The sequence below is a fragment of the Malaclemys terrapin genome, chromosome 1 (genome assembly GCF_027887155.1).
Source record: "Malaclemys terrapin pileata isolate rMalTer1 chromosome 1, rMalTer1.hap1, whole genome shotgun sequence".
Classification (NCBI taxonomy): Eukaryota; Metazoa; Chordata; order Testudines; family Emydidae; genus Malaclemys; species Malaclemys terrapin.
This window is the reverse complement of record NC_071505.1, coordinates 307,869,204-307,894,845: the sequence shown is the minus strand read 5'-3', so window position 1 is coordinate 307,894,845 and position 25,642 is coordinate 307,869,204. Positions and strand designations below refer to the sequence as shown.

Sequence of the window (25,642 nt, the reverse complement as noted above, 5' to 3'; positions counted from 1 at the left end):
CCGCGGCCGGAGGAAGCTCCGCAGCCTATGGGAGCGGGGCCGGGGCGGGACCCGGCTGAGGAGGCGACAGCGGCCCTGCGCTGGGGTGTCCCCGCCGGTCGCCTGATTCCAGCAGCACACGCGCCCCGCGGGGCGGACTGGGGCAGGCGCGAGGCGAGGTTAACGGGGCGGCAGGTGGGTGTGGAGGGGAGCAGGCGGTGGGGTGCGGGGGAAGCGAGGGGAGGAGTGATGGGAAGGGGATTTGAGGCGGGTCTAGCAGTAACTGGATTTAGGGAATGGGAGATATTAGGCATGAGATTAAATGAGCGAGGGAAGAGACCGAAGGAGACCAGGACGAAGCAGTAGGATGAGCGCTGGATACATACAAAGGGGGGATTTTTCCCTTTGCAGGCGCCCCATCCTACGTTACCAACAGGGAATTGTGACTAGCTAGAGGCCGCACTGGAAACAAAAATTAGCTTTCTTCAGTTCACAGGTCGCTCCCGTGTGCTGGGTTCCATGCAAGGCGAAGCCACAGTTGCAACCACTTGGGGGGATGAGGGTAAATAACCCTTCCCCTTTTGCACCCCGGTTACTGTCATGTTCATGTCCCCGTCAATGCAGTTTCAGACCGTCTGTATTTACTGCTGGGCCCCCTTTGCCTCCAGCTTCCCTTCCCCAGTCACTGGCACCTGAGTCATTGCAACCCCACTCAGCAGCCTGCTGCCGCTGCCCGCCTGTGCTGGGCACCAGGGTGATCAGTGGGTAACCTCTGTAGCATCACTATTATGCCAAGACTCGGGGATGGGGCGAGGGAAAGACGCCCTTGGGATGGAGGTTTAGGGTGAATTGTTGGGGTTTCTCTCTGTAGCAGGGGAAAGGGGGCGTCATGTACCCAGCAAACCCCTCTGCGCCCGTGTTCAGAGAGGAAGAGCCTGAGCACACAGCCACCCCCGCGCCCATCTCCAGAGGGGGCCTCCTCCCCAGCGAGGCGAATCGCGGTCGGTAAGGCCATGGGGGGCTAGCCGCCACTTCCAGCACATGGGGCAGCAGCAGGGGCCAGGCCCGGTGGAGCGTGGGTGGGACCCGAGTTCCCCCCGGGCTCTGCCCGCTCCGGGCCCCGCTACAGCGAGGGGTGGCAGCAGGCACTCAGGGTACGCGGCGCTCACTTCCTCCCCAGCTCCGGCTCGCTCCGCCCTTCACGGGGTCCTCGCACCCGCTGCTCCGCCCCTTCGCTCCTCCCTGTCCCCAGCCGCGAGCAGTGGATGGGCCCGGCCTACGTCTGTACCTGACCGCCGCTGCGGTGTTTCTGGCCTAGCGGGGGCCGCGCCGCATCTACCTTCGCCCCGCCGCCATGGAAGAGGACATGGAGCTGGAGAGGTGAGAGGGGCCCTCCGGGGTGTGTGTTCCCGGGCAATGGGGCGGGGTGGGCCCGCTGTGATCTACCGCGCCTGCCCGGCGCACTTGTTCCCGTCCCTTCAGCACTGGGGGATGGGGCGGGGGAGTCGGGGGGAACTGCAGGGATGAAGAGTTGGGGGGAGGGGGGTTACCTAGGTAGTTCCCTCTTGAGTTTTGAAAGTTCACGTCTAGACCCGCCCCTTGACATTCTCCTGGTGGGAAGGGGTCATGTGTGGGGCTCGTGGTCACTCCTGTGCCAGGCCTTTGGGGGAGGCAACCACACGAAGGGCTGGTGCTGGACCTTGTAAAATACACATTAGTCATGTCACCTTCCTCCTCAGTGTGGAAGTGCCTGGCTAATCCTTCTGCTGTCAGGTAACAGGAGCTGATTTAGAGCCCACCTACTCGCTCTCGTGTGGGGCTTGATGATGTAAATAACCTGCCTCAACAGGTAACTTTTGTAGTGCAGAGGGACCATTAGAGAGCCTTTAAGACAGAAGCTGGAGCACTTGTTTACTGTCTGTTATTCATTGATGCTGACTACAGTGTTTACATTTAAATTATTGTATGCCATATAATAAAAGTTTAATCTTTTTTTTTTTAAGGGGGTTGCATTAATGTGGATGCTTACAGTTTTACTTACCTAAACATCAAGCCTACAAGGCTTGGAATATTTGGGAGGACAGGAGTCCCAGTTTACAGAATACAAATTTACATGCAGGAGACCTTTGACTTTAGTTTGAGAATTAGAATTGTTTTCCTATTCCTACAGCATCAAATATATTTTACTTTTACCTGTCTTAGACTATATAAGTGGTTTCCACATCGATGTTGAAGCATATACAGTATACTACCGAAAAACAGTTAAGATGTACTTTGCAGTACATGGAATGAGGTACGATAGTATTCCAGGATTTCTGAGGCTGCCGTTCTCTATGAGAGCCCTTTATCCCCCTATTGCAATATCATTCCTCTGTCCCTGTTGTGAGGGAGTAATCTGATTCCAAGTGGATGTATTCAGGAGAGTAGTTTATCACAGAGGGAACTTAGGTTATTCATGAGAAAAAATGGGGGCATTGAAGATACTGCTGACTTTCTGTTGAATTCTGAAATCCTCTATTGGATTGGCTCAAGTTGTCTCATTGTCAACTCTGTATCCCATGGCCTGGTTATGATCTACTGGAACAATATAACTATCAATCTTAAAAGTGAGAGTAGTCTGCTCAGAAGACTTTTTGGGCACCTGGCCCACAATTGTGAAATTTGCTTCTAGGAAGACTATGAGCCTCAGTGTCTTCATAATAAAATGTAAACTCAACTTTTTCAAACTCCTTACTTTGTTAAGGAAAGGCATACTTGTATGTAATAAATAAATGAACCCTCCCTATTAAATTAAGAAAGATGGGAGATTTTCCATGATCACTTTAATAAACTTGTGTTGCATGCCAGTACCAGTTATGATTGCAACTAGATCACAGTGCAAGTTGGAAAATTAATAAGCCTTGTTTTGTTAATTGAAATGAGAAAAGCCTAATCTCTGACTTTGTATTTATTAGAGTCAGATTGTGACTACATTGACTGGAATTCTGTTGGGATGAGATCATTCATTCTACTATACAAATTGACTCATGTCATATCCAAACGAACACATTCCGTTTAAATGCAGGTTCATTTAGTTGACTATTCAGTCATAACAGACCTCTTTTTTACTTTCTGCTTTGGAAATGGACCAGAAGCACTTACATTATTGGTAAATCTTGATGGTGTTATACTGTTTATTGTAGAATTGTCTGGGAGGAATGACTGAAATAATAGTTCTGCAGCATGACTTGTCAACACTACAACGAAACCATGTATAACAGAATCTCATGTGAGATTACCTGTTAGCAGTATGTCTAACAATGATAGCGTGGATAGCATGCTCTTCCAGTGTGTCTCACACCCAAATATAAGGAACTAACTTTGTGGTTCCATTTACAAAAAATAACTTGTTGCCCCCACTGTCCTCGTCCATCTGATATTGTAGATGGGACAAAGATAATAGTTGTGCTGGTGGAAATGAGGGGATAATTGGGCCTAAGAGAATTTAATGATCCATTTACCTCCTATAATTTTTCCATAAGACACTTCTCCCCTATGATCTTAAAAAACAACTACATCTGCACTGGTCTGAAATATCAAACTAACTAAGAATATGTCATGGTGAGGGGTGGTATGAAGTTTTTATCGGCAAAAGTTTGTGATGGCCGTATTACTTGCTGTAGCAAATCTAAACTATATCATCATGACTTCTACATGTGCCACACATGTTACAGAAAAGCTATTTTAGGGATGTTTTTAGAGAGTTTTAAAAATATTTATTTGAGCTATTTTTAGGTGCCTTAGCTACCATGAGTCCAAGTGCTCAAGGAAACATACAGGTTTATAATGATGACTTAAAATAGTGTTTTCTGTATCTACAAACATTATACTTTTAAATTCTGTTATGGACATGGACACCTTCTAGGTCTAGAGCAACTGCTGAGTCCCACTGGGAAGCTAGAAGTTTTCCAGACAAAGGAAAAAAAATTATTTGTCCCCATGCAGCTAAGACTACAGTCTGGTGGTCTGACAAGAGAACTTGGTTGTCCAAAATTTCTGGCAGTGACTGCATTCTCTCAGGCAAATTAAATTGAAAGATAGTTTCTGCTTTGATGGTCTAAAGCAGTAATACTCAGACTGAGGCTTGTGAGCTGCAAGTGGCTATTTAGTGTGTTTCCTGCGGCTCTTTGCAGCTCACGATATTAAAACAATGTGTGATTTAATTATTAACCAATCAGGATTCTTTTACTTATGTTATTAACCAATTGTAGTTGATAAAATACTGCTTTGTCAGTCATTTTGCTGTGACTATATCTATCTTCCCCCATCATTTTTGTGTGTGTGTGTATATATATATATATTCCTCCATCATACTATTAATATGAATACATAGTACTATAATAAATGAAACAATGAATTCACACTACTGTGGCTCTTTTGGGTAATGTTGATTGCTAATTTGGCTCCTGAACCACTGAGTTCTGAGTATCACTGTTTCTAAAGACAGTTCTCTAATTTCTGTTTGTTCTGTTTTGGATTATTATGCCAGGTTTTCTCACTTTTATTCTCTTTTTTTTACTGTCACTAACTCACTTGGTCTTATGTTCTGTATTTTTCTTGCTTAAAATGTTACCATCACCAGGAATGATGGATGCTGAATTGGCTACCTCTTGTCATGTGACCTTTACATAGTCTGAGATTTAAAGCAATAAAAAAGCAGCGACTACAAATACCTGCAGATTGTAAATAAACCCAGTTTCCCATTCACCTTTGCCACTATCTATGGCAAGTATCGGATATGCATCCTTCTGCCGTGCGCACCCCCCCCCCCCCCAAAATAATTTCAACTCCTTTCTGCTGGAAATTAGAGGCTGGCAGTTTCCCCTGAACATCCTACTATTAATTATATTGGAGAATATCCAGATTATAAATCTGAAACTTTTCATAGCCTTAAAATACTAGGCCAAATTCCAATGAAATGTAATTGATGCTGTGAGTATAACTTACACTCCAAGGGATAGGTATACAGGGTTATAAAACAACTAACAGAAGAGTGTCAAAGTGTCTGACAGGGCTGGATTATTTTTCACTTGCCCTGTTCTTACTCTTTCTTCCCTGTTCTACACCTTTGGCATGTTAGTTATTCACAACACCATTTATGTCCCTGCCCTGAAGATTTTGCGTTCTAAATAATAAAATATCCTACAGTTAAGATATCCTGCCTTTGGCCCTAGAACAACACAGCAAATATGCGGTCTTCTGGGAATATATTAGAGGTTGTTGGAGAGAGAGCGTTGGATATATTTTTCCTCACTCATAATCTCTTCCACAGTTAAAGCTGCCTCCTAGTTTCCAGAAACATTTCACAACTCCTGAATAGCATCTCCTACTAGAACTGCCTTCCAAACCTAGTTTGCAGTGTCATCTATTTGAAATTGTTTGTTGTCCTAAGGGATAAGGCCCTTAGCATCTGGAATAAACTCCTTTATATTATTGTAAAACAATGGGATATAACACAAAGAACAGTCTTACTTTTTGAAGTGCACAAGTTGCACTTAAAATCTAAATCCTTAAGATATAAAATTGCACGTTAGAAAGGAAGCACAATTTAATAGCTAAAAGTAATAGTTAGACTATAGATCTAGCAATCATGAGATTGGTTGACATAACTTGACATTGGTTATGTAACGTAAAGGTGATCTGCCAAATAAAAACTGAGGATGAATTTCTTTATGGAATCTTCACTAATCAGGCTGTGGGGGTCATTCACACAGAAAAAAGCTTAAACTAATGCTTTTTTAAAGAAGTGATCTGTTGTCAGCCTTAAACTGTTTAAAGACAGTGGAATTCTAAATCAGGTGAGTTAACTCCAAACTCTCCTAAGGCATGCTTTCCATTTGATTCTTATATGCCTATGTGGCATATTTGGTGTTTGTTTTAATCCTGTTTCTTTGCTGTTCAGTGTGGCATTCCTCAGGCTCCATTTTTTGAAATCCCTTTTCATCAGTTTCTGTATACATCCATTTAATTATTTCATGTTACATCCAGGGTGTCCATTGTTAATAATGTCCCTTATGTATGTACCTCTTCTTGCTGACTCTAGGACTGGCATCTTTGTCCTGAGCCAAAGCTTGGACAAGTTGTAAAAATAGATGTCAGGAACCTCAGATGTGTTCAAAAAACAACTAGCTTCTTCATTTCTAATTAAATTCATGCATAATAGAATGGCACTTATGGTATCAGTAGCACTATCATCTTGAGCTCTGCTCTTCAGAGCAAAACAGGGTAGAGTCTAGTCAGTTCTTGAATGCTGGAGGAAGTGGTCTTGAATATTCAGTGACATGATTCTCTCTGTCATTACTGAATCAATGCTCCATCTGGTTCTAGGGGACATAGTATCTGAGCACCAGAGCATAGCCTTTTATTTTATATACAGTGAATTTTGTGATGTTGCATTACACCGCCATGGGTTGGGCTCTGATTGCTACAGCTGCAAGCTCAAAATAGTGAAATTGCTTCTGGATCGTTTCTCAAATTTGGAGGCTCCAGGAACACGCAATATCCAAGCATAATGACCATATAAACACAATCACAAGTACAAAGTCTTATCTGTACAAGTTTTATTAAAGCAATAAGTAAAGTTACAATTACTCGTGTGTTGTCAAATGCTGGCGGCATGTGAGTGTTCTGTCAGTGTGCTGTCCCAGCTCTGCGCAGATAGCAGACACAGCAGACCTCGATCGAACTGCCCAATAAAACCACAGACCCGTTTCAGTAGCGAAGGCACTTGGCCAGATTTATTGTCGACAAGGCATGGTATTATGTCCTATACGTGCTACAAGTACATTTAATATATTCATGCCCGTGACAATGGACACAGCTCAGTGAAGGGCGGAACTTTCCGTTTCCCTCTAAGCTGGCCAAAGACACTCCCTCTGAAATTTCTTTTTATAATAAGTTACGTATTGCCCCTCTGACGTGGCTAGTTATCACCCTTTACCATGTATATGTAGGTTCAGTCAAAACATCTCTATCCATCACACTGTCATCATGACCTTATCTTTAAGAGGGGGTCAGTGTGTCCTTGTGTCATCTTCGGGGAGTGTGTTTAGACCATAATTCTGTATTGGGGTGTTCCGGTACCACCCTTCTGGAATGTGCTTGCATGGGTGTCCTGTGCCTAGTACTTGTTAGGAATGTATGTGTTTTCGCAATATCAGCCCTATTCTTGCCAGGTTCTGTGAGCCTGCACGCAGGCAGAGCCTGATGTCTGCTCACAGCCTGACTTTTGCTAACTTTGCTTTATATTAGCAGGACTTGACCCACTACTTTAGTTCAGGCCTCAGGCTTCTTATACCAGGCCTTATGTCTCAGGCTCTCTCTTTCTACTATACTATGCATATAGAAATCCTATGAAACCCTACGCAATAATTATAACTGGAGTCATTGTGACGGGTTCCCCTCTGGGGTGCCACCTGGAACTGAGATACCACTGAGCCCGCTGACCGACCAGCTGGGGCTCCTTCTCACACTGTTCTGCTGCGACAAGCTGCAAAGCCCTGCAGCCTGCAGTTTCACCAGCACCCATACAGGTAGGGACACACCCAGCTGCAGTTACGTGCAGGCTATCTGACCAGCCCCTGCATAAGAAGGCTACAGCCAAGGTAACTCCCAGCTCCCCAGGCATGTACACCCTTTGGAGTATAAACCCAAAATTATACTGTCTTGTGCTGGACAGGGAACTGCACCGCGTAAGCTCATAAACTTAACCACCTCCCTTAATGTGGAGAGGAATATGCAACAGCATTTGCCCCTAGAGCTATGATTCCCATACACTACACTCCAACTCACTGGTTTAGATAAAGCAGAAACAAGTTTATTAACTACAAAAGATAGATTTTAAGTGATAGCAAACAGATCAAAGCAGATTACCTAGCAAATAAACAAAAATGCAAACTAAGCTTAATATACTAAATAGATTGGATATGAATTAGCAGATTCCCACTCTAAGAGATGATACAAGCAGGCTTCAGATTCTTAAGGGGCAAGCTGCACTTGCTTTACAGCTTGGAATGCCCAGGTGTTTCATTCACAGGCTAGACATCCCTTTAGCCTGGGTCCAGCACTTTCCCCAGTTCAGTCTTTGTTCCTGAGGTGTTTCCAGGAGTCTTCTTGTGCGGGGAGTGAAGAACCACAGATGATGTCACTCCCTGCCTTATAGCTTCTGCATATGGCGGGAACCATTTGTTCCAAAGCTTGGTTTCCAGACCAGTCTGTGGGAAAAATACTGACATCCCAAGATGGAGGCCAGCATCCTGTGGCCTGGTCCCATGTCCTTGTAGAGTCCATGAATCTATAAGAGGGAATGAACAGAACAGGTAATCATCAAGTGATCCATCCCCTTTCGCTCATTCCCAGCTTCTGGCAAAATAGGCCAGGGACACTTAATAATAATTAGTGTGTAATAAGCATGTCATAAAAACAAATCGTATATTTCCAAGATCACTGCTTTTATAATTTATACTCAGGTAAACGAGAAAATCACTGGAAATATTCATTTTTAGGAGGGGGTTCACAAGACTTAACATTTTAGTGAAAGGGGTTCACAGGTTGTTAAAGTTTGGGAACCACTGCCATAGGCTTAAGAAAGCTTGACATGAGTGGGTGACCTAGGAATAACCCTATGCCAGCAAGGTCACAAGGTTACTGCATAAGAAGTGACAATAGGTGAGGTTATGGAAAAATGTATTGCAATAGGCAGCAATGTATTGTAAGACCTTTGAATGTCTTTCTTGACCACAGGGTACATGTCATGCATAGATGCTAAGGAGAATAAGAGGAACTACAAACAACCTATGAAAAATGGGGCACCCCAATCAATATTCATGGGGTATGGAAGTTCAGATAAGGGAAAGAAGGTTGACACCTGCATGCGTGTGCATAAGGTGTTAGGTGTGGTCAGAACTACAATATAAAAGAGAGTACCCTGGTTGGGTAAGAGTGGGAAGACCCCAGCAGGAACTGTCCGTCTACTGATGATCATCTTTTAAGAGGTCCAGCAGACCCTAGAATAGCTCTTGGGCACCTGGCACTGGCCACTGTCAGAAGACAGGATACTGGGCTAGATGGACCCTTGGTCTGACCCAGTAGGGCCATTCTTATGTTCTTATTTATCATTACAGTATTTTTATTACATTATGAAAATGGCAACACTCTTCCAAGATATCACTTTCGTAGCTTGTATCACTTTGAATGAGCTGGTTATAAGACAAGGCTCCTATGTTTCATCAAAGAGTATCAGATGTGAAACAGCATGAAGGTATTTAAGAAACCAACTCAGAGTTCCACCTACACAAGCATTCAGGTCTTGAGCAGTCCAGACAAACAACACACGTTACAACAAAGCTTAAACTTGTTCGTCATAATAATTTTAAAAACAATGCCTATTTAATTTTAAAAACAGCAAAAAATATCCGCCTCTCTTTCCATTTCTTATAAGGAGTCTTGAAGTTTAAATCTCCTCAGTGTGATAGATACGCTTGCTTTGATCCTCTTAACTCTTGGAAGTCCAGGGGCTCCGGGCTGCTGGCCCCATGCTGCCCGGGGTCCCTAGGGACAGCTCTGTCCGCCATTAGGGAATTTTTTTCCGAGAACCCCCTGTAACATTTTGTGAACCCCCAGGGGTTCTTGAACCCCAGTTTGGGAACCTATGGCCTAGTCTGGCTATGCTAAAATCTTACAGGTCTCATCCTGTTGGCCTTGTGTTTCAGCCATGCTTTACTAATACCCACTCATCACTCTTAAATACTTAATCTTATACTTCCATAATCCTACAATTTAAATCTGTTTAGCATACATTGATTATATATGAAATCGATCCATAAATGATAAATGGATGATAAAATGAACTTAATTGGCTATAACAGTCTTTCAGATGAGTCACTAATGATCCTGGTCAAGTCATTGTTCCCAGGGAATTTTTTTAAGAGATGTTAGTCTCTATGTTCTTTGATAAAATGAGCCATCTCTAGTTTTGCAAGATGCTGTACTGATTTTGGTACCTGATTGTGCCCACCCTGTAAATGGTTGCATTATAATTGTGAAGCAATTCCTGTTTGAGTATTACCTGTATATGCAGTGTTGTTATAGCTGGGTTGGTCACAGTATATTAGAGAGACAAGGTGAGTGACTTTACATTGAATGGTCCCTTGAAATATGTGTGAACTCTTTATGCTAAACAATCTGTTCCACCTTGTGTTTAGCTGTGACACTGCGAGTCCATTTCCCAGACCTGAAGAAGAGCTCTGTGTAGCTCGAAAGCTTGTCGTTCTCATGAATCAAAGTTGGTCCAGTAAAAGATATTACCTCACCCACCATGTCTCCATTGCCTGTATAGTTCATAATGTACTTTAGGATCCTGGCAGATGAAAGGTGCTATTATAGTTGAAGCTAGCAGAGATGGTTAGAATTAAAATTACCTAATGCTTTCTATCATAAGAACCTGTTTTCAGTTGCTTATATCTTAGTTGAACTTAACCATTCAGTCTAAAACTTTTCATATTAGATGATTTTCAGCAAAATTGAGCCATCCCTTTCCAAGAATGAGGTTAGGGAAATGTATGTTGTTTGGCTTGACTTTACAGACTTAACTTCCTTTTTATCTTCATATACAATATAAATTTAGGTTAGAGAATTTTTACACAATGTATTCTTTGATCATCACTTAAAATATGCAGCAAAATTATAATCATTCAGGAATATAAGCAGACCCCTACGGACCATCCTTTCCTACAAGGAAAAGAACCCCTTGTTCTCACCAAACTTATCTCACCAACAGACCAATCTATTATAATTATTTTGGTCTTCTTCCAGTCATTCAAAAATATGCAGGTTTTGGATGCCATTTGCTGCTCATGTTATAAATGATGCCAGTATTACCAGTTGTGGCATTCCTGTGTGGTATTCCTTTGGGATCAGACCATGCATCAGTTTTATTAATTCTAGCTCCCTACGTGTTTTGGGCTCTTCTCCTCGTGTGGAGGTTTTGACTGTTGTGTGCTAGTCATTCCCTTCCTTTATCTGGTATTGCAGTTGCAAGAATGTTTATATTGTACCCAAGCTTTATAACTGGAGACAGCTAGGAGTGCTGAGTCCCGAGAGTCCTTTTAAAAGCAAATATAGAACCTTATTTGCACAATTGTGAAGCCTTTGGCTGATTTACTGATATGTATAAATTCAGCATATGGAACTACGTTACATGGAAGATACTCTTTAAGTGTTTTATACCACTCTCTTCAATTGACTTTTCATAGTCCTTGTGAGTCAGGAGGGCTTTCTGAAGGCACAGCAACAAAAATTAGTGTACTAAAAGAGGGTTATTATGGATATAAAGACTCTAATTAGCCAGGAAGAGACAGACCAATGACAGACTGCTGGGATGAGTGTCAAGTCAGACTGAGTTGCAATATCATTTATAGATACATACAAATCAAAATGCCTGTATTTTGTGTATGTTAGTTTACATATAATCCAGTTCTATTAGCTTCACTTAATTAATTTGTAGTGTTTCTAAGAAAATTGTAACTAGTTTATATTATTGTAAAAATATATTGTTTCAGACACACTTAATTCTTTCAAGTATGATTAAATCATAAAATAACATGAGGTTCACTGACTTTTAATGTACCTTTGACACAGATCTTTCAAAGAACAGAATTACAAAGAATTTTTGCGGAATGGTGTGATGAAAGTCAACACTTAGACTTTTTGTTTTTCTGTTACTATCCTGTCTTTTGAAGGTTTGGTATCCTAGATATCTCCAAATGCATTATGTTCTCTCATGATACATAGTTTATCAACCTAGATGCAGATTTTTTTTTTTTTTAATTCTCTCAAACTTGCCTTCTTCCACAATTTTAAATAGTTTATCATCACTCTCTCAAGATAGAGTGGGGAAATGGCACTCTCAAAAGAGGAAATTTGGAAGTTCTCTTCTGAGGCATTTGAAAAGGCTATTTAGTTTTCTATTTAGATTTTAGGAGTTGAAAAGCAAAAAAAAAAAAAGGGTGGGTGGGTGGGCACACCACTCGTTTCAATATTCAGTATGTAAAACCTGAATTTTACTTAAATAAATGTTATTGAGACTTGGTAAGATTGCCAAGAGTAGCAGGATGGATCACAAGATAGCCCTCTGTTAATGTTACAGAAATAGTATGGAAAAGGGTGACATTAGCACAACACGAAAGATAATTGGGAAACACTGTGGGATTGATTTCCAAAAGTGCATGCACAATTGCATGTCTTGACTTGCACATAGAGTTGTTGTAACTGTTTGCAAATTGAGTATTTGCTTATGCATATGAGCATTAGAAACAAATACCCAATTTTCATGAACAATCATGGTAATTGCATGTGTAAACTAGACACGCAATTGTGCACTTACTTAAAAAACTAGCCCCAAACTATTGAGGACCAAAGTATTGGTAAAGTCTAACTGATGATCGTACCCCGGAAGCTGGGGTGTTGTATAGAACTTTATAACAGTGCTCTACTTATGAAGTCAACAGGTGAGAGGTCTGACACAAGAATCTCCCTCTTTTGGGGCACCAATCAGTTATCCTATACTTAAATCCTCAAACCACACTGCTTCTGCAAAGCCTTTCAATAATAAATCCCCAACGAAAATAGTGATGTGTGTATATATATTTAAATACCTGCAGTTTTTAAAAAATAGACATTTTGCTCCACCAGCATATTTGTCTCTCTGACATAGATCATAAACCTTTTGTGGCGGGATTTTTTGTTCTCAGTGTATCATGTAGCCAAAGAGCACGAAATACTTAATAAATAAATAAATACTAGTGACTGATTCTGAAGACCTGGCTAGGGAATTTCATGTCAGAGTTGCTTGGTGGAAATGATTATAATGTGGTAAAATGTTTCTGTGATAGCTGGATGGAAGTGAGCAGAAACATCTTTAATCTTGGGAAACCACATTTTTGGTGCATTCTAAGGCCACAATGTAGCCACACTCTGGCATATATTCTAACTTGGAAAAAGGCTATGACAGGGACCAGAAGTAGTGCCACATGAATGATAAGGAGCTGCAGCAGGCATACGAGAAGGCTGGGGGGGCAACAAATGATCCGATGCCAAGCTGCAGACCTGCTATTTTTACAAAGAGCTGCATGCTGTGCTCAGTGGAGACCCCAGCACTACCCCCAGCAGCTCTGTGAATACCTCCTTGGAGCCCAAATCACAAGCCCCTGCTGTGTACAGTGAGAAAGGGAGGAGGAGATGGTGGGTGAGGAAGAGGTGTATGGGGAACAGGCGACCTGTGGATCCAGCTGTGCAGTGAGCCAGGATCTGTTTTTGACTCCTCCACAGTCCAGTAAAGCATGGTGGGGGTAAGGGATCTCATGTAAGTGTGTACATAAATTTTCAATAACAGGGATGGCACCCCCAAAGTAGCAGAACACATCTTTTGACTTTTGTCATTACTTTACTTGTGCTAGAAGAGGTAGTAGTACAACCAAGAGAGGTAGAGTTGGTATCTGCTTTTTGTTCCTCTCCATAGCTAGGTGGGGGGCAGGAGGGATGTGGTGCAGTTTATTTACGTATGCAGGGATGTCCCTTGAATCCTCCTGAGAGATCTTGATGAAACTTTCATGGAGGTACTCTGCAATCCTCTCCTGAACATTTCTAGGGAGGCCTGCCTTTCTTTCTCTGAAGTTGGACACTTTCCCACCCTCCTTTAATTCTTTATTAATTCAGTCCTGTACCACTCGCTCCATTATCTTGCCTAGAATCAATGTCAGGCTGATATGCCTATAATTACCCCAGTCATCCCACTTACCCTTTTTAAAAATTGGCACAACACTAGTTTTCTTCCAGTCTTCTGGAACTTCCCCAGTGCTCCAAGACTTAATGAAAATCAGCATTAATGGTCCAGCAAGCTCCTCTGCTAGTTCTTGTAAAACTATTGGATGCAAATTATGTGGATCTGCTAATTTAAATGTCTAACTTTAGAAGCTTCTATTTAACATCATCTGGAGAGACTAGTGGAATTGGAAGTGTGTTAGCACCATATGATGAGACTATTTCATCTGTTCTTTTCCCCCAAATACAGAACAGAAATATTTATTGAATGCACTTCTGTCTTTTCTGCATTATTATTGATAATTCTATCATTTCCATCTAGTACTGGACCAATACCATTTTCAGGATTCTTTTTGTTTCTAATATATTTTTAAAACTTACTGTCCTTAGCACTGCTGGCCATAGATTTCTCCTTGTGTCCATTTGCTTCTCTTATCTGTTTTCTACAGTTCCTAACTTCTGATGTATATTCATTACTATCAACTTCCCCTTTCATCCATTTGTTATATATATTTTATTTTTTAGAGTTGCCTTCACATCCCCTCTAAACCAGGTTGTTTTTTTAACCAGTACGGCCTTCTTTCTCGATTGTGGCATTGTGACTTTTGGGGCATCTACTAAGGTGTTCTTAAACAATTCTCCATTACCAGTCACATTTTTTATTTTATTTAAGGTCTTCCTTCCAGATGATTTGATTTATAATTGTTTCAGTTTTGTGAAACTAGCCCTATTCAAATACCAAATATATGTATTCCTGCTCTGGACTTTATTTTATTTGCACATTATAAATGTGATCAAGTCATGATCACTTGTACCTAAGCTCCCATTAATTTTTAGTTTAGTGATCAGTCCCTCTTTATCTGTCAAGTTGAGGTTTAATATAGAATTCCCCTGTGTTGGATGCAACATCCGAGTTAGAAAATTATCATATGTAGTATTTAGAAATTCCCAGGATGTTCTAGTACCAGCAGCATAAGATCGCCACGTGTCATTCAAATTGAAGTCCCTCATGATCTCACAGGTTTTTTTCCCTACACATTATAGATAGGTGAATAAAGAGGCAGCCAGCCTGTTCCCTAGTGTGATTTCGTAGTCTGTAGCAGACACTAATACCCCATCTTTTGCTTTATTGGTTAGGACCCTGATCCATAATCATTCAAGATAATTTTTTTCCGAGTTATTAGTGACTTAGAAAGAGGTAATGCATATTTGACATAGAGTGCTGCTCCCCCTCATCTTTTGCCCACTCGATCCTTCCTAAATAGGTTATAACCATTGATTTTTTTTCACATTCCAATAATGTAAGTCATCCCACCACATTTCAGTAATAACACCTAGATTGAATTTATTCTCATAAATGAGCAATTCCAATTCCTTGTTTGTTATCCAGGCTCCTAACATTGTTGTACAGGCAATTAAAGAATTTCTTCTTTTTACGTTCTTTAGTTCCTTGATTAATTTTGTTCTGAATATCTCGATTTTGTGCTGATTGCTCATATCTTCCCTCTTTTTACTCTCCCCTTTTGATATTAGTTTAACACCTTCCTGACTACTCTACCCATCCTGTCCCTGAAGAAATTGGTTCCCCTTCTACTGACGTTGAGGCCATCAAACTATACAGTCCCTTCTCCTCACAGAGGGTGGACCAATGTTCCACAAAACCCAAAGACACCATGTAACTAGTGGTTCGGTTCTGTCTTCCTTTTTTCGTGGGAGAGGAAGGATCTCCGAGAAGATCTCTTGGACAGTCTTCCTCCTCAGCATACTTCAGAATTCCCTCTAGTCTTCTATTACCAGTGAGATTAATTAATGCCAATATGAATCATCACTTATGGATCCTTGCCTACCTATTATTCTTGACATCTTGTGTCTTGGCTCCAGGAAGGCAGCACACTGTCCTGTTGTCTTCCTGACCCTTGCAGAATGTTCTTTTGAGTCTTCTGAGTATTGACTCTCCATTAAGGATATTTTGTCTTCCTTGGATCGTTAGAAACCTCTTTGCGGGCAAGCTTGATTTTCTTACAGGTTGGGCCAAGCTGGCATCTACTTGTCTCCCCTGTACATCTCTCTGTTCTATTGGGCCTGCTGGATCATGAGAAGTATCTTGCATAGTTTCCATGTTGAGGACCTGGTATTGATTTGAAACTTCTAGCTGTGTGGAATTCCTCCTGGTTCCTTCTCTCTGGTGGCCATAGCCTGCCTATTCTTCTCTGTCTACAGCCATGTAGAATTCCACCATGACCTCTTGCCTGTGGTGGTTACGAACTGCCAGGCCTTCATTCTGACTCTCTCTCTCTCTCTCTCTCTCCAGTTCCTTTGTGGCCAGCTCTATTCTTCCCAGAACCTGGGGTAATGGTGTTTCCCAACCCTTGCTGTGTATGATCTCCTCAGCTTCTCTGATTCTCAGTAACATCTCAACTTGCACCTCCAATCCAAGAATCGTTTCCTCCAGCACAGCCAACAACTTGCACTTCATGTGCAGGACAGGAAAGCAAACCAAGGGTTTTTTTCATCGATGTAGGTAATCCACCTTTTTGAAAGGTGGTAACTAGGTTGAAGGAAGAATTCTCCCATTGACCTAGCTGTGCCTACAGTAGGGTTTGTCAAATTTCACAGCCCTGGGTGATGTAGCAAGATTGACCTAAGTTTTAGGTACAGACCAATCCTTAGAATAGATGAGACCACTGAGAGAAGTCGCTAAACGGGGTACTTCATAAGTTGGTGATAAGCACTATTGTTTTCCAGTTTTATGTCCTAGAGCAGACTGTATTTGTAGAGTAGTAAAACTTGTTGTTTACTCTAAAATTTGAAATAAATAATGTAAGTAATGTGTCTTCAGTTTCTTTAATGTGAGTAGATGTAAAGTGATGCATTTTGTTGCTACTGTTGCCTTTCTGTTTTTTGTCTTGTTGGGTAAAGATTTGGACTGTGACAATGAAAGGAAAATGATGACTAGTTGCGACCTCTTCCATTTGAATCGCTAGCTTACACAGATTGGTGGCATTGTCACTTCAACATATGAGCCAACTTTTCTGTACTTCCAAGAGTTCAGTTTTTTTCTTAAATGGTCTATAAATCTGTTTTTAATATTTTTTTTCCCTTTTCATATCTAGAAAGGCAGTAGAAGAGCTTCTTAAAGAGGCAAAGCGTGGGAAAACCAGAGCTGAAACAATGGGAGCTATGGGTTGGTAAGTTCCGATACAAATTGAATAAAAAAATTTACCGTACCTTTAAATATAGATGGAATGAAAAATAAATGACACTAAGCAGTATCAAAAAATTAAACCATATAAACTTTATACTTAACATATGGCAGAGCTTTCATCTCCAACTTTTAGTTTTTAATAGCATAACATTAAAACATTTATTTTATTGACTTTACAAATAGATTTCTCCAAACATGATAACAGGAGATGCAAAAACTTTAACTCCGCTGACTAGGGTAGAAATTGAAGTAATTTCTGCCTGAGTGAAGAGTGCCGTATCAAGTATTTACAGCATATACCAGTTGGAGTATAAGTGGCACTTTTTGTAGTGGCAAGTTCTTATCACAATGGTCACCGTATCAAATTTCAATCAAGATATTTATGAGCCGGGACATATATGATAGTTAGTTTCAACATAGATGTAGTTGCATGTTGGCCAGTAAATGTTCATATTTGTATTTGGGTTGGATTTTTTTTTTTTTTTTTTTAAGATTAGAAATACTAATGTCATAACAAACTTTACGACAAATATTTTTAATATAAATTGTCCTTTTTCAATAAATTTCTGTTTAAACTACAACAGTCTATAAACTCAAAGTAAAATACACTTTTGGAAGGTGGTGATTTTTAATGTAATCTTAAATAAAATCCAGGGGATTTTAATTGTCCTCCAATTAATTTTAATGGAAAGAAAGCTAAAATTGTTGATACTTTTAGTATGCATTATAGCAACTATTAATAGCATTATTTTGGAATAAAAAGCAGTATTTTAATTTTCATAGTTATTCCTTCAAAGTGTACCTGCACATAGTATTATAATACAATAAATTCAGTGATTTGATCAGAGGCATGGTTCATCTGTCTCAAATTGGTTTTGATGTCTTTGATATCAGGAACTCTAAAACAAATTTAAGACTGTTCACACATGCAGATTGCACCAGTTTAGTGAGACCAGTTTCTAACCAGTTTAAATCCGTTTTTAGACAAGACAGCCCTGACTCTCGCAAATGGAAGCTATACACCTTGAGTAATGGTATGACCACACCGCCAGCAGGCTTCTCATGTGATTTGTTTTTAAAGTAGCTGCAAATGGGTTAAAGTACAGTGGTAACTTGCTTAAAAGGATCGGTCTTTTCACATAGGTTGCCTACCCCTGGTCTAGACAAACCTATGGCACGCGTGCCAAAGGTGGCATGTGAGCTGATTTTCAGTGGCACTCACACTGCCCGGGTCCTGGCCACTGGTCTGGGGGACTCTGCATTTTAATTTAATTTTAAATGAAGCTTCTTAAACATTTTAAAAACCTTATTTACTTTACATACAACAATAGTTTAGTTATATATTATAGACTTCTAGAAAGAGACCTTCTAAAAATGTTAAAATGTATCATAGTCAAAGACGTATGAAAACTCTGTGTAGACAAACCCTTAGTTTTGAGCAAATCTGTACAGCTGGATGTGTTACAAGAGAACAGTTGGGGAAGGGGCAGAAAGAATAAAAAGATCATTTCATGTCTGTACTTCTAACTGTACTCTTAGTGCAACCTTAAATAATTCCTGTTCTGTGTCTATACACTATTTTCTATTCAATACTAAATAGAAATCCTTAGTCAGAAACATTGTAGGATACCAAACTTGGGGCTAAAACAGGAATGCTTTGAGATCATCCCTGTTGTTGTTGTTTCTTTGATTGCTGCTTGTCCCTATCCTATTTCTCCTCTCTAAGTTCAAGCCTACAGTTGCAGTGGATGAGTGTTCCTATGCTCCACATAGAAATGCAATACACAGGGTGCCTGTTGCTAAGTCAAAGTGATTAGACTGTCCTGGCTCAGTGTCTTAAATCAGTTTTACAAACAGGAAGTACCACCATGCTCTGGAATGCAGTGCTACTATTCATCTGCAGTTGTTTGGCAGATATTAGTTTGAAAAGGAAGATGGCTCATTGCTTATTAGGATGTGTAACAGTTGGACTACAAATATTAAAATGCCATTAAGCTTTTGACTTAAACCCACAAGACCAGAGGCATGATTTTTGTTCCTATTATGAAGCTATCATCTTGTGTTTAAGGTAACTTATTTTTAGATTTATAAAATATGCATTCATTTTAGACTCTGGGAACATACACAATATGTTTTTAAAAACACAGTACTTTTAAAAACATACAATCACATTGATATTGTGGAGTAAAAGTGGTGTAATGGACTGTAAATCAGGCACACTTTATTATATGTTCACATACATTCCCCCACGTACCATAGAACCCGTGCTTTATGCATACATCACTTTGAAACTTTAAAGATTTTTAATATTTTTAATCTCCTAGGGTTTTTTTAAATGAAAAACAATAAGCACAAATTCCATTCTGTGGAACTGTTTGCTAGTCAGCAGTAAAATGCTCTGTCTTGTACAAAATGCATATTTGCCATCCTGCATCATTTGAAGTCAAAGACACGATTTCCGTCTACTTCTGTGGATCAAACCTTCAATAAGGCAAGGGCTAAATGTACATTTTACTAAGGGCTTGTCTACATTGGCAGTTAACAGCGCTGCAACTTTCTCGCTGAGGGGTGTGAAAAAACACCCCATAGCACAGCAAGTTGCAGTGCTGTAAAGCGCCAGTGTAAACAGTGCCCCAGCGCTGGGAGCTACGCCCCTTGTTGAGGTGGGGGTTTTTTAGAGAGCTCTCTCCCAGCACTGTGCTGCAACCACACAAGGCACATTAAAGCGCTGTCGCGGCAGTGCTTTAGCGCTGCCAGCATAGACTAGCCCTTAGAGAGGCGAGGGCTCTTGCCTCACGAGGCTTGTCTACCCTAAAGAAACATTCTAAAATTTTCCCACCATTGCTCACACTTGGTGAAGTCCACCAGTGAGTAATACAGGTCACTCCCAAACTTTATTTTTCACAATACAACTGTGTACATGCTACACATCTTTATAAAAATACTTTTGAAGTGATCCTGGAATTATTTATTATTTCCTTTCATCCAGAAAGCCATAATCCTTAGTTAGGAGTCCAGTTTAGTTACACACCCAGTGTAGAAGGGGAGGAAAAATAACACTGACATTTACAATGCCTTTTTAAAATAAGCTAAAATAGCTATTTGTAGACATAAAAATGTCTTGACTTTAGTGTCCAGTGGTCTTGAAACTTTCTGGTGCTAGAAGAATCATTTCTTTCCATTTCCTTTCTAGAGATGGAATAATACTTCCATCTCTAGTTTTGCAGCATTGTCATAAGGTATGCAGACCAGGAAAGATACTGGTCCAGGACTGAATATTACTGTCAGCCTCCAATGTAATTTTGGGGAGATGGAGAGTTGCATTTTTGAGGGAGATAAGGAGACATGAAAAATTTGAGACTGTTTGAAGCAGAGGTTTAGAATATCGCAATACATGAGGGAGATTGCAGGTAATGTGGTCAAAGTTAGAATGTAATATGGATATCGCCACCACGTGAGAGTATAATAAATGTATCAACATCTGATGATGAAATGGAGAAAATCCCTTTATTTGTGTAACTAGGGAATAAACTACCTTAAATTTGCATATCTGACCATTTCCCGTTCCTACTGCCCATTAGTCCATCTTTTCTGTCCTACTTGAGCAGTCCAAACTGTTCATATTCAAACTACCACCATTTAAAAAAATAAAAAGTATGTACATCAAATGCTTTTATTCTCCCTCTCTTCAGTATCTTAGCATGGCAGGAGTCTGGACTGTATTAAGAAAGAGCAGGGAATACTGTCTTGAAGATGATGATTTGCTCCATTTACTCCTAGATCACTAAAACCTAAAGATTGACATCTCACTGTAATGAGTTATTTTTATCCCTCTGCTGCTAAGCTCTGAGGGTTCACTTCATGCCAGCACAGACCCCAGTCCATGACACCTGTTTCACCATCAGTTTTCCTCCACAGAGGACTGTTCCCTTCATTCTCAATGTTGTGCAGGCAGCCACTGTACCATCAAAAACAAACAGTTAAACAAGATGCTATTTATTTAAGGAGATTGTTTTATAAAGGCAGGGACTATCTTGCCTCATATTGTGCCATGCACATCAGTGCTAAAACAGTACATTTGTTTAAAAATAATAATAAAAAGCTAGCACAAACAGACAAATGCAAAGCATTTAAAGTTTTCATCTGGGCACAGGCTGCAAAAAGCTGCCCTAATAGTTTAAGAAGCGTAAGGTACAAAGGTTTAAAGCTGGTGGTAAGTTTTCTGACATGTTGGAAAAAATTCTGAACTTTATCATTCAGGCCTAGCCTTGTCAGCTATCGTAACTTGTCCTTCCAGTCTGTGCGAATGCTTCCATAAAGTCTTCTCTTTCCAGAAGCCGTCTGGCTGTTTTATACCAAAGACAGGCTCTTTGTAAAGGAAAACAGACAACCACCCCACTCCCACTCTTGAAAACTTACATTATCTGCCCACACTTGTGCTTTGTTTACTTCTCTTTCTGTCCTTTGGCTTATTCCCCATCTCTCAGGAAGGTTGGTTAACTCAATCCAAATCTCTTTGAACATGTCTGATCTTGGTCCTCATTCCCACCTGCATTGAGAAGCCATTCAGTCAGGACAGAAGTATGGTTCACACAACAAAGCAAATGCTTACTGTTCTGTGTTATTCATTACTTCTGAATTTATCTTGGGTCCCAGCATATCTGTCAAAACATTCCCTGAGTGTTAGGAGTTTGAAATGGAAGCCCTATCGTATTGGAAAACTAGTAATCCTACCTTTCCAGTCACTTAAACAATGAATCCCAGGTTTTTTTTAAGGTATTTAGGCATTGCAGTGCTTGCCTTGCAATGCCTAACTGATTTAAGAGCCTAAATCTCATTTCCAAAAGTGATTTAGGCACTTAAGAACCTAAATCCCATAGGAATTCAGGTTCCTAGGTGCCTAAATCCCTTTAAAAAATGAGATTCAGGTTACTAAATCAGTTAGGCGTTGCAACATCAAGCACCACAACTCCTAAATTCCTTTCAAAATCGAGTCCTTAATGTCTAAATCTTTCTACCCTGATTTATAGAACAGCTATTTTAAATAACTTCTTAGAAGTTATTTGTACTCCATTTTCTCATTCATCTGGACTTGTGTGGCTGAAAGATTCCAGATTTACATGCAGCTAAAATGATCTATTCTGTAAATCACAGAAAATAGATGTTGTGGCATAACTCTTTCATTGGAACTCTTCTAGAATGACCTGCATAATTCCCTTGAGGCTTTACTTCAAGAGTAATTATCCATAACTCTTGCCAATCAAACATTTATATCACCACATATCATCATGTATTCTATATAAATCATTTCTTAAAATACAGAAATGAAACAACCATTGGAGTGAAGCTTGATAACTGTTTAGCAGTGCTATGCAAATTCCTGTGGGACAAGAATGAATACAGTATCCAGTTGAAATTAAGGGAGGATGCTAGATGTACAGACTGGAGCTGCACAGTAATAATCTCCCCTGTACAGTGGGGTTTAATAGCCCTAATTTCCCAGAAATAGGCATAGGCTCTGAATGACCGCAAATGATCAGGATGTATTTCTTATATTTCATACAAAACATTCTGCCTCCAACAGCACTGTGGTCCCTAACGTGATTCTGGGTCATTCATTGACAATTAGAGGACGGAGTGCCATCTACTGAATCAACTTGTAGAGAAATGTTTTGAAGGTTTTCAACCTGCACATGAACTCTAAACAAAGAAAGAGAGAAAAATGTCAGTGCAACTCATAAGGGTAAAACAAATCTCAGAAACTTTTACAGCAGAAAAAAAAATCTAAATCAGATACTGAACAATCTGTTTTATTCAATGAATGTGTTAGTAGATGACAAATGTAGGGAATAAAAGATTGTAAAGAGTTAATCCTAGCGAGAGGAATGAAATAAGTGCAAAATATTTAGTTAATAAAGCTAGCTGATAAAAAGAAAAATTGGTAAGATTATAAACATAAAAGGGAAAAAGGGGGATTGATATCTTGGGTTTTTTGAAAAATAAACATTTATTTTGAAAGACATTTCCCAAATCTAAGTTAAACACTTCAAGAGCCTATCTATTTTATTGCTATAACTGCTTGATGTTCCTAATGCAAAAATGCCTTTTACTGCCTAAATTTCTCAATTCATTAAATAAACTACACTGAATGTGTAAAACATGATCTTACAGCCCTTTCCCCTCAGACTTGGGATATAGTATTATTAAAAAATCAGATAATTTAAGCATTGACAAATAATTTCTAATATGAACTATGCAAGTCCACATATATAGAATGTAACATAAGCTTCGGTCGCCACATCTTTTTTCTCTAATCTGTATTTCCTCCTTATTAAAGTAACTCAACCATTCTGCTTCCAGCCATAAGGCTATGATAAAAGGGGAATGGGAACATCCTGAATGGCTTTTCCTGTACTCAGAGTTTACACTAGGTGGCATGCAAGGAAAGCCAAAACCACAAACTTGAATCTTTCTAAACATTGTGGGGAATTCTCATGTGGAACTTTTATATTTGTGTTAAGATGTTGTTTTATGATTACTCTGAAATGTCTTTACAGGATGAAGTGCCCTCTTGCAGGTACAAATAAAAGATTTCTTATTAATACTATTAAGAACACGTTACCCTCCCAAAAGGAGCAAGACCAAGAACATGAACAAGAGGAGGACAGTAAACCGCCTGAGCCAAGTGAGAGCAGGAAAGAAGAAAAACCAAAGAAACATAGAACTTATCCTTACACTCCCAGCTTTCAGGCCAGAAGAAGAGTCAGCTATTCTCCTCCTAGGTACCGGAATAGGAGCCGGCACACAAAGGATAAGTACGAAAAGTGACCAAGCAAACAGAGAAGGTGATGAATACGTGCTGTTATAAGCCAAGAATGTAATTAAACCTTGAACTGTGGGGATGTTTGTTAGTCTTTAAAAAGAAGATCTTGTTCAATAGAGATCTCTTAGCTTTTGTGAGAAATAATCTTGGAGTGGTTTTATAGGACTTTATTTGGGGCTCCTTAAGAGAAAATAAAGTACAACATTAATTTGTTGATTAGTTTAGAACTACGTACTTCTCCCTTTTTCTCCCCATCCCTAATTAAACTTAGGGACTTGCTCTCAGTGGGTGTTGCAAGTTAATATATTTCATTGTTCAGTATGACTCTTTTAGTCAGTTTACTTTTTTGGAATTTAATGTAAGCAAATGTGTATTTACATGCAAAATTAATGGTAACTTTAATGCTAAACTCAGTTTAAAAACTTCATTTGTGTTGATGTTAATTTTTCAGGATAGATCAGATCTGAAGAAAGGAAGACTTGAGCACTCCTAGCCCACATGTACACTTTCTGTAGCTTGTAAGAGGTCAATATCTATCTACTGAGAGAACTGCTGACTTCTATAGATATTTTCTTTAGTGTTAAGAACAAATTTAAAACGGGCAATGTTAGCTTTAATACCTAGGAGGAATTATCTGTAATATGGAATATGTAATATGGTTCACCTGTTCGCATGTGTTCCACAAACTGATCAGAAGGGATGACAAACATTAGCAGTAATAAACTCTAGATGCAATACTTCTGTCTGTATTTAGACTTCCTTCTTCAGAGGAAGTAGTGTGAAAAACATAGAGACAGTGCTTTGAAAACAACCTCAGCAGCTAACATTACCATGTCTCTATCCAGGCCTGTGAATTTTACAATTAGATATAATACTAGAGTCACAGAGCAAGGATTTAAAAAAATGTTTTCTAACCACTGATGTAACAACTTTCCATGCCTGTATGACAATTTTGTAGTGGTAAAATTCTAAAATTCATAAATGTAATTACACATCAATATACTCTGTATGTCTTTATTCTCTGTGTTCTGGTTACTTGTTTTGTGAAGCATTTGGGATTTAAATATCCTCAGACATAACTGTTTGAATGAGCATATGGCTAAGTTTTTGTTTCAAGTGAGTTGAGAATAAATCTGAAACCTGTTAACTGAGGATGCATCATGTATCATCTGTAAACTTGGGGAAAGTGAACATTTAAAATTGCTTGATTCTAACTTTAGAATAAACCTAAACATGATAGCTTAAAATACTCTTGCATAAGAGGACTCAGTCTTTTTAAAAGGCCTCCTTAAAGGGATATTGCCAGATTTCATGGGCCACGATATATAATTAACTTTAAACAATATTAATTTTTCATTAAATTTAAAATAACATAAAAAATTATACTGAAAATACAAGTCATGAATATTACCACCATTTGAATTCTACTAAGTATATCTGCCAGTGCTTTAAATAAGGGTTCATTTCAGAAATGTATTCAATTAGGACTATGTCATACCAAAGAGGGAATATAGAGGTAAAAAATAAGAGTTATGCCCACATTTTTCCCCCCACTTCAGAATTGTGAAATTCAGTGTTTCCCCTCCCTGGAGAGGGGAAATGGCTCTGAGCTGCTGCCAGAGACCAGGCCATGTGGGCCCCTGCCCCTAGGGGTGAGCATGGCCCCTGGCCCGTCCATTGGGAGGGGAAGTGGTCTTGAGCACACCCCTCACAGTTTTCTGAAAAACAAAATGGGGAGAAAAAACCTTCCTATTTCTTCCCACAGTGAGGCTCACTGT

At 39.8% G+C, this 25,642-nt stretch overlaps 1 protein-coding gene across 2 annotated transcripts; it reads left to right on the top strand.

Annotated features, from left to right (window-relative positions):
* The first annotated feature begins 101 nt into the window (after positions 1 to 101).
* On the top strand, positions 102 to 25,015 carry POLR1D (RNA polymerase I and III subunit D). 2 transcript variants are annotated; one of them, XM_054015385.1, is made up of 5 exons: positions 102 to 174; positions 1,160 to 1,359; positions 16,950 to 17,024; positions 23,599 to 23,886; positions 24,316 to 25,015. In XM_054015385.1, exons 2-4 carry the CDS (start codon positions 1,334 to 1,336, stop codon positions 23,867 to 23,869), a joined length of 372 nt encoding a protein of 123 aa, XP_053871360.1. In that variant the 5' UTR covers positions 102 to 174; positions 1,160 to 1,333; the 3' UTR covers positions 23,870 to 23,886; positions 24,316 to 25,015. The 2 variants fall into 2 exon arrangements, with proteins under 2 accessions (XP_053871360.1, XP_053871359.1); XM_054015384.1 differs by having other exon boundaries at positions 106 to 174; positions 23,599 to 25,015.
* Positions 25,016 to 25,642: the final 627 nt, after the last annotated feature.

Coding starts and splice junctions, on each gene's coding strand:
- POLR1D (XM_054015385.1), top strand. CDS start 1,334: ATGGAAGAGGACATGGAGCTGGAGAG. Junction 1,360..16,949: donor GAGGACATGGAGCTGGAGAG/GTGAGAGGGGCC, acceptor TTTCATATCTAG/AAAGGCAGTAGAAGAGCTTC. Junction 17,025..23,598: donor ACAATGGGAGCTATGGGTTG/GTAAGTTCCGAT, acceptor ATGTCTTTACAG/GATGAAGTGCCCTCTTGCAG.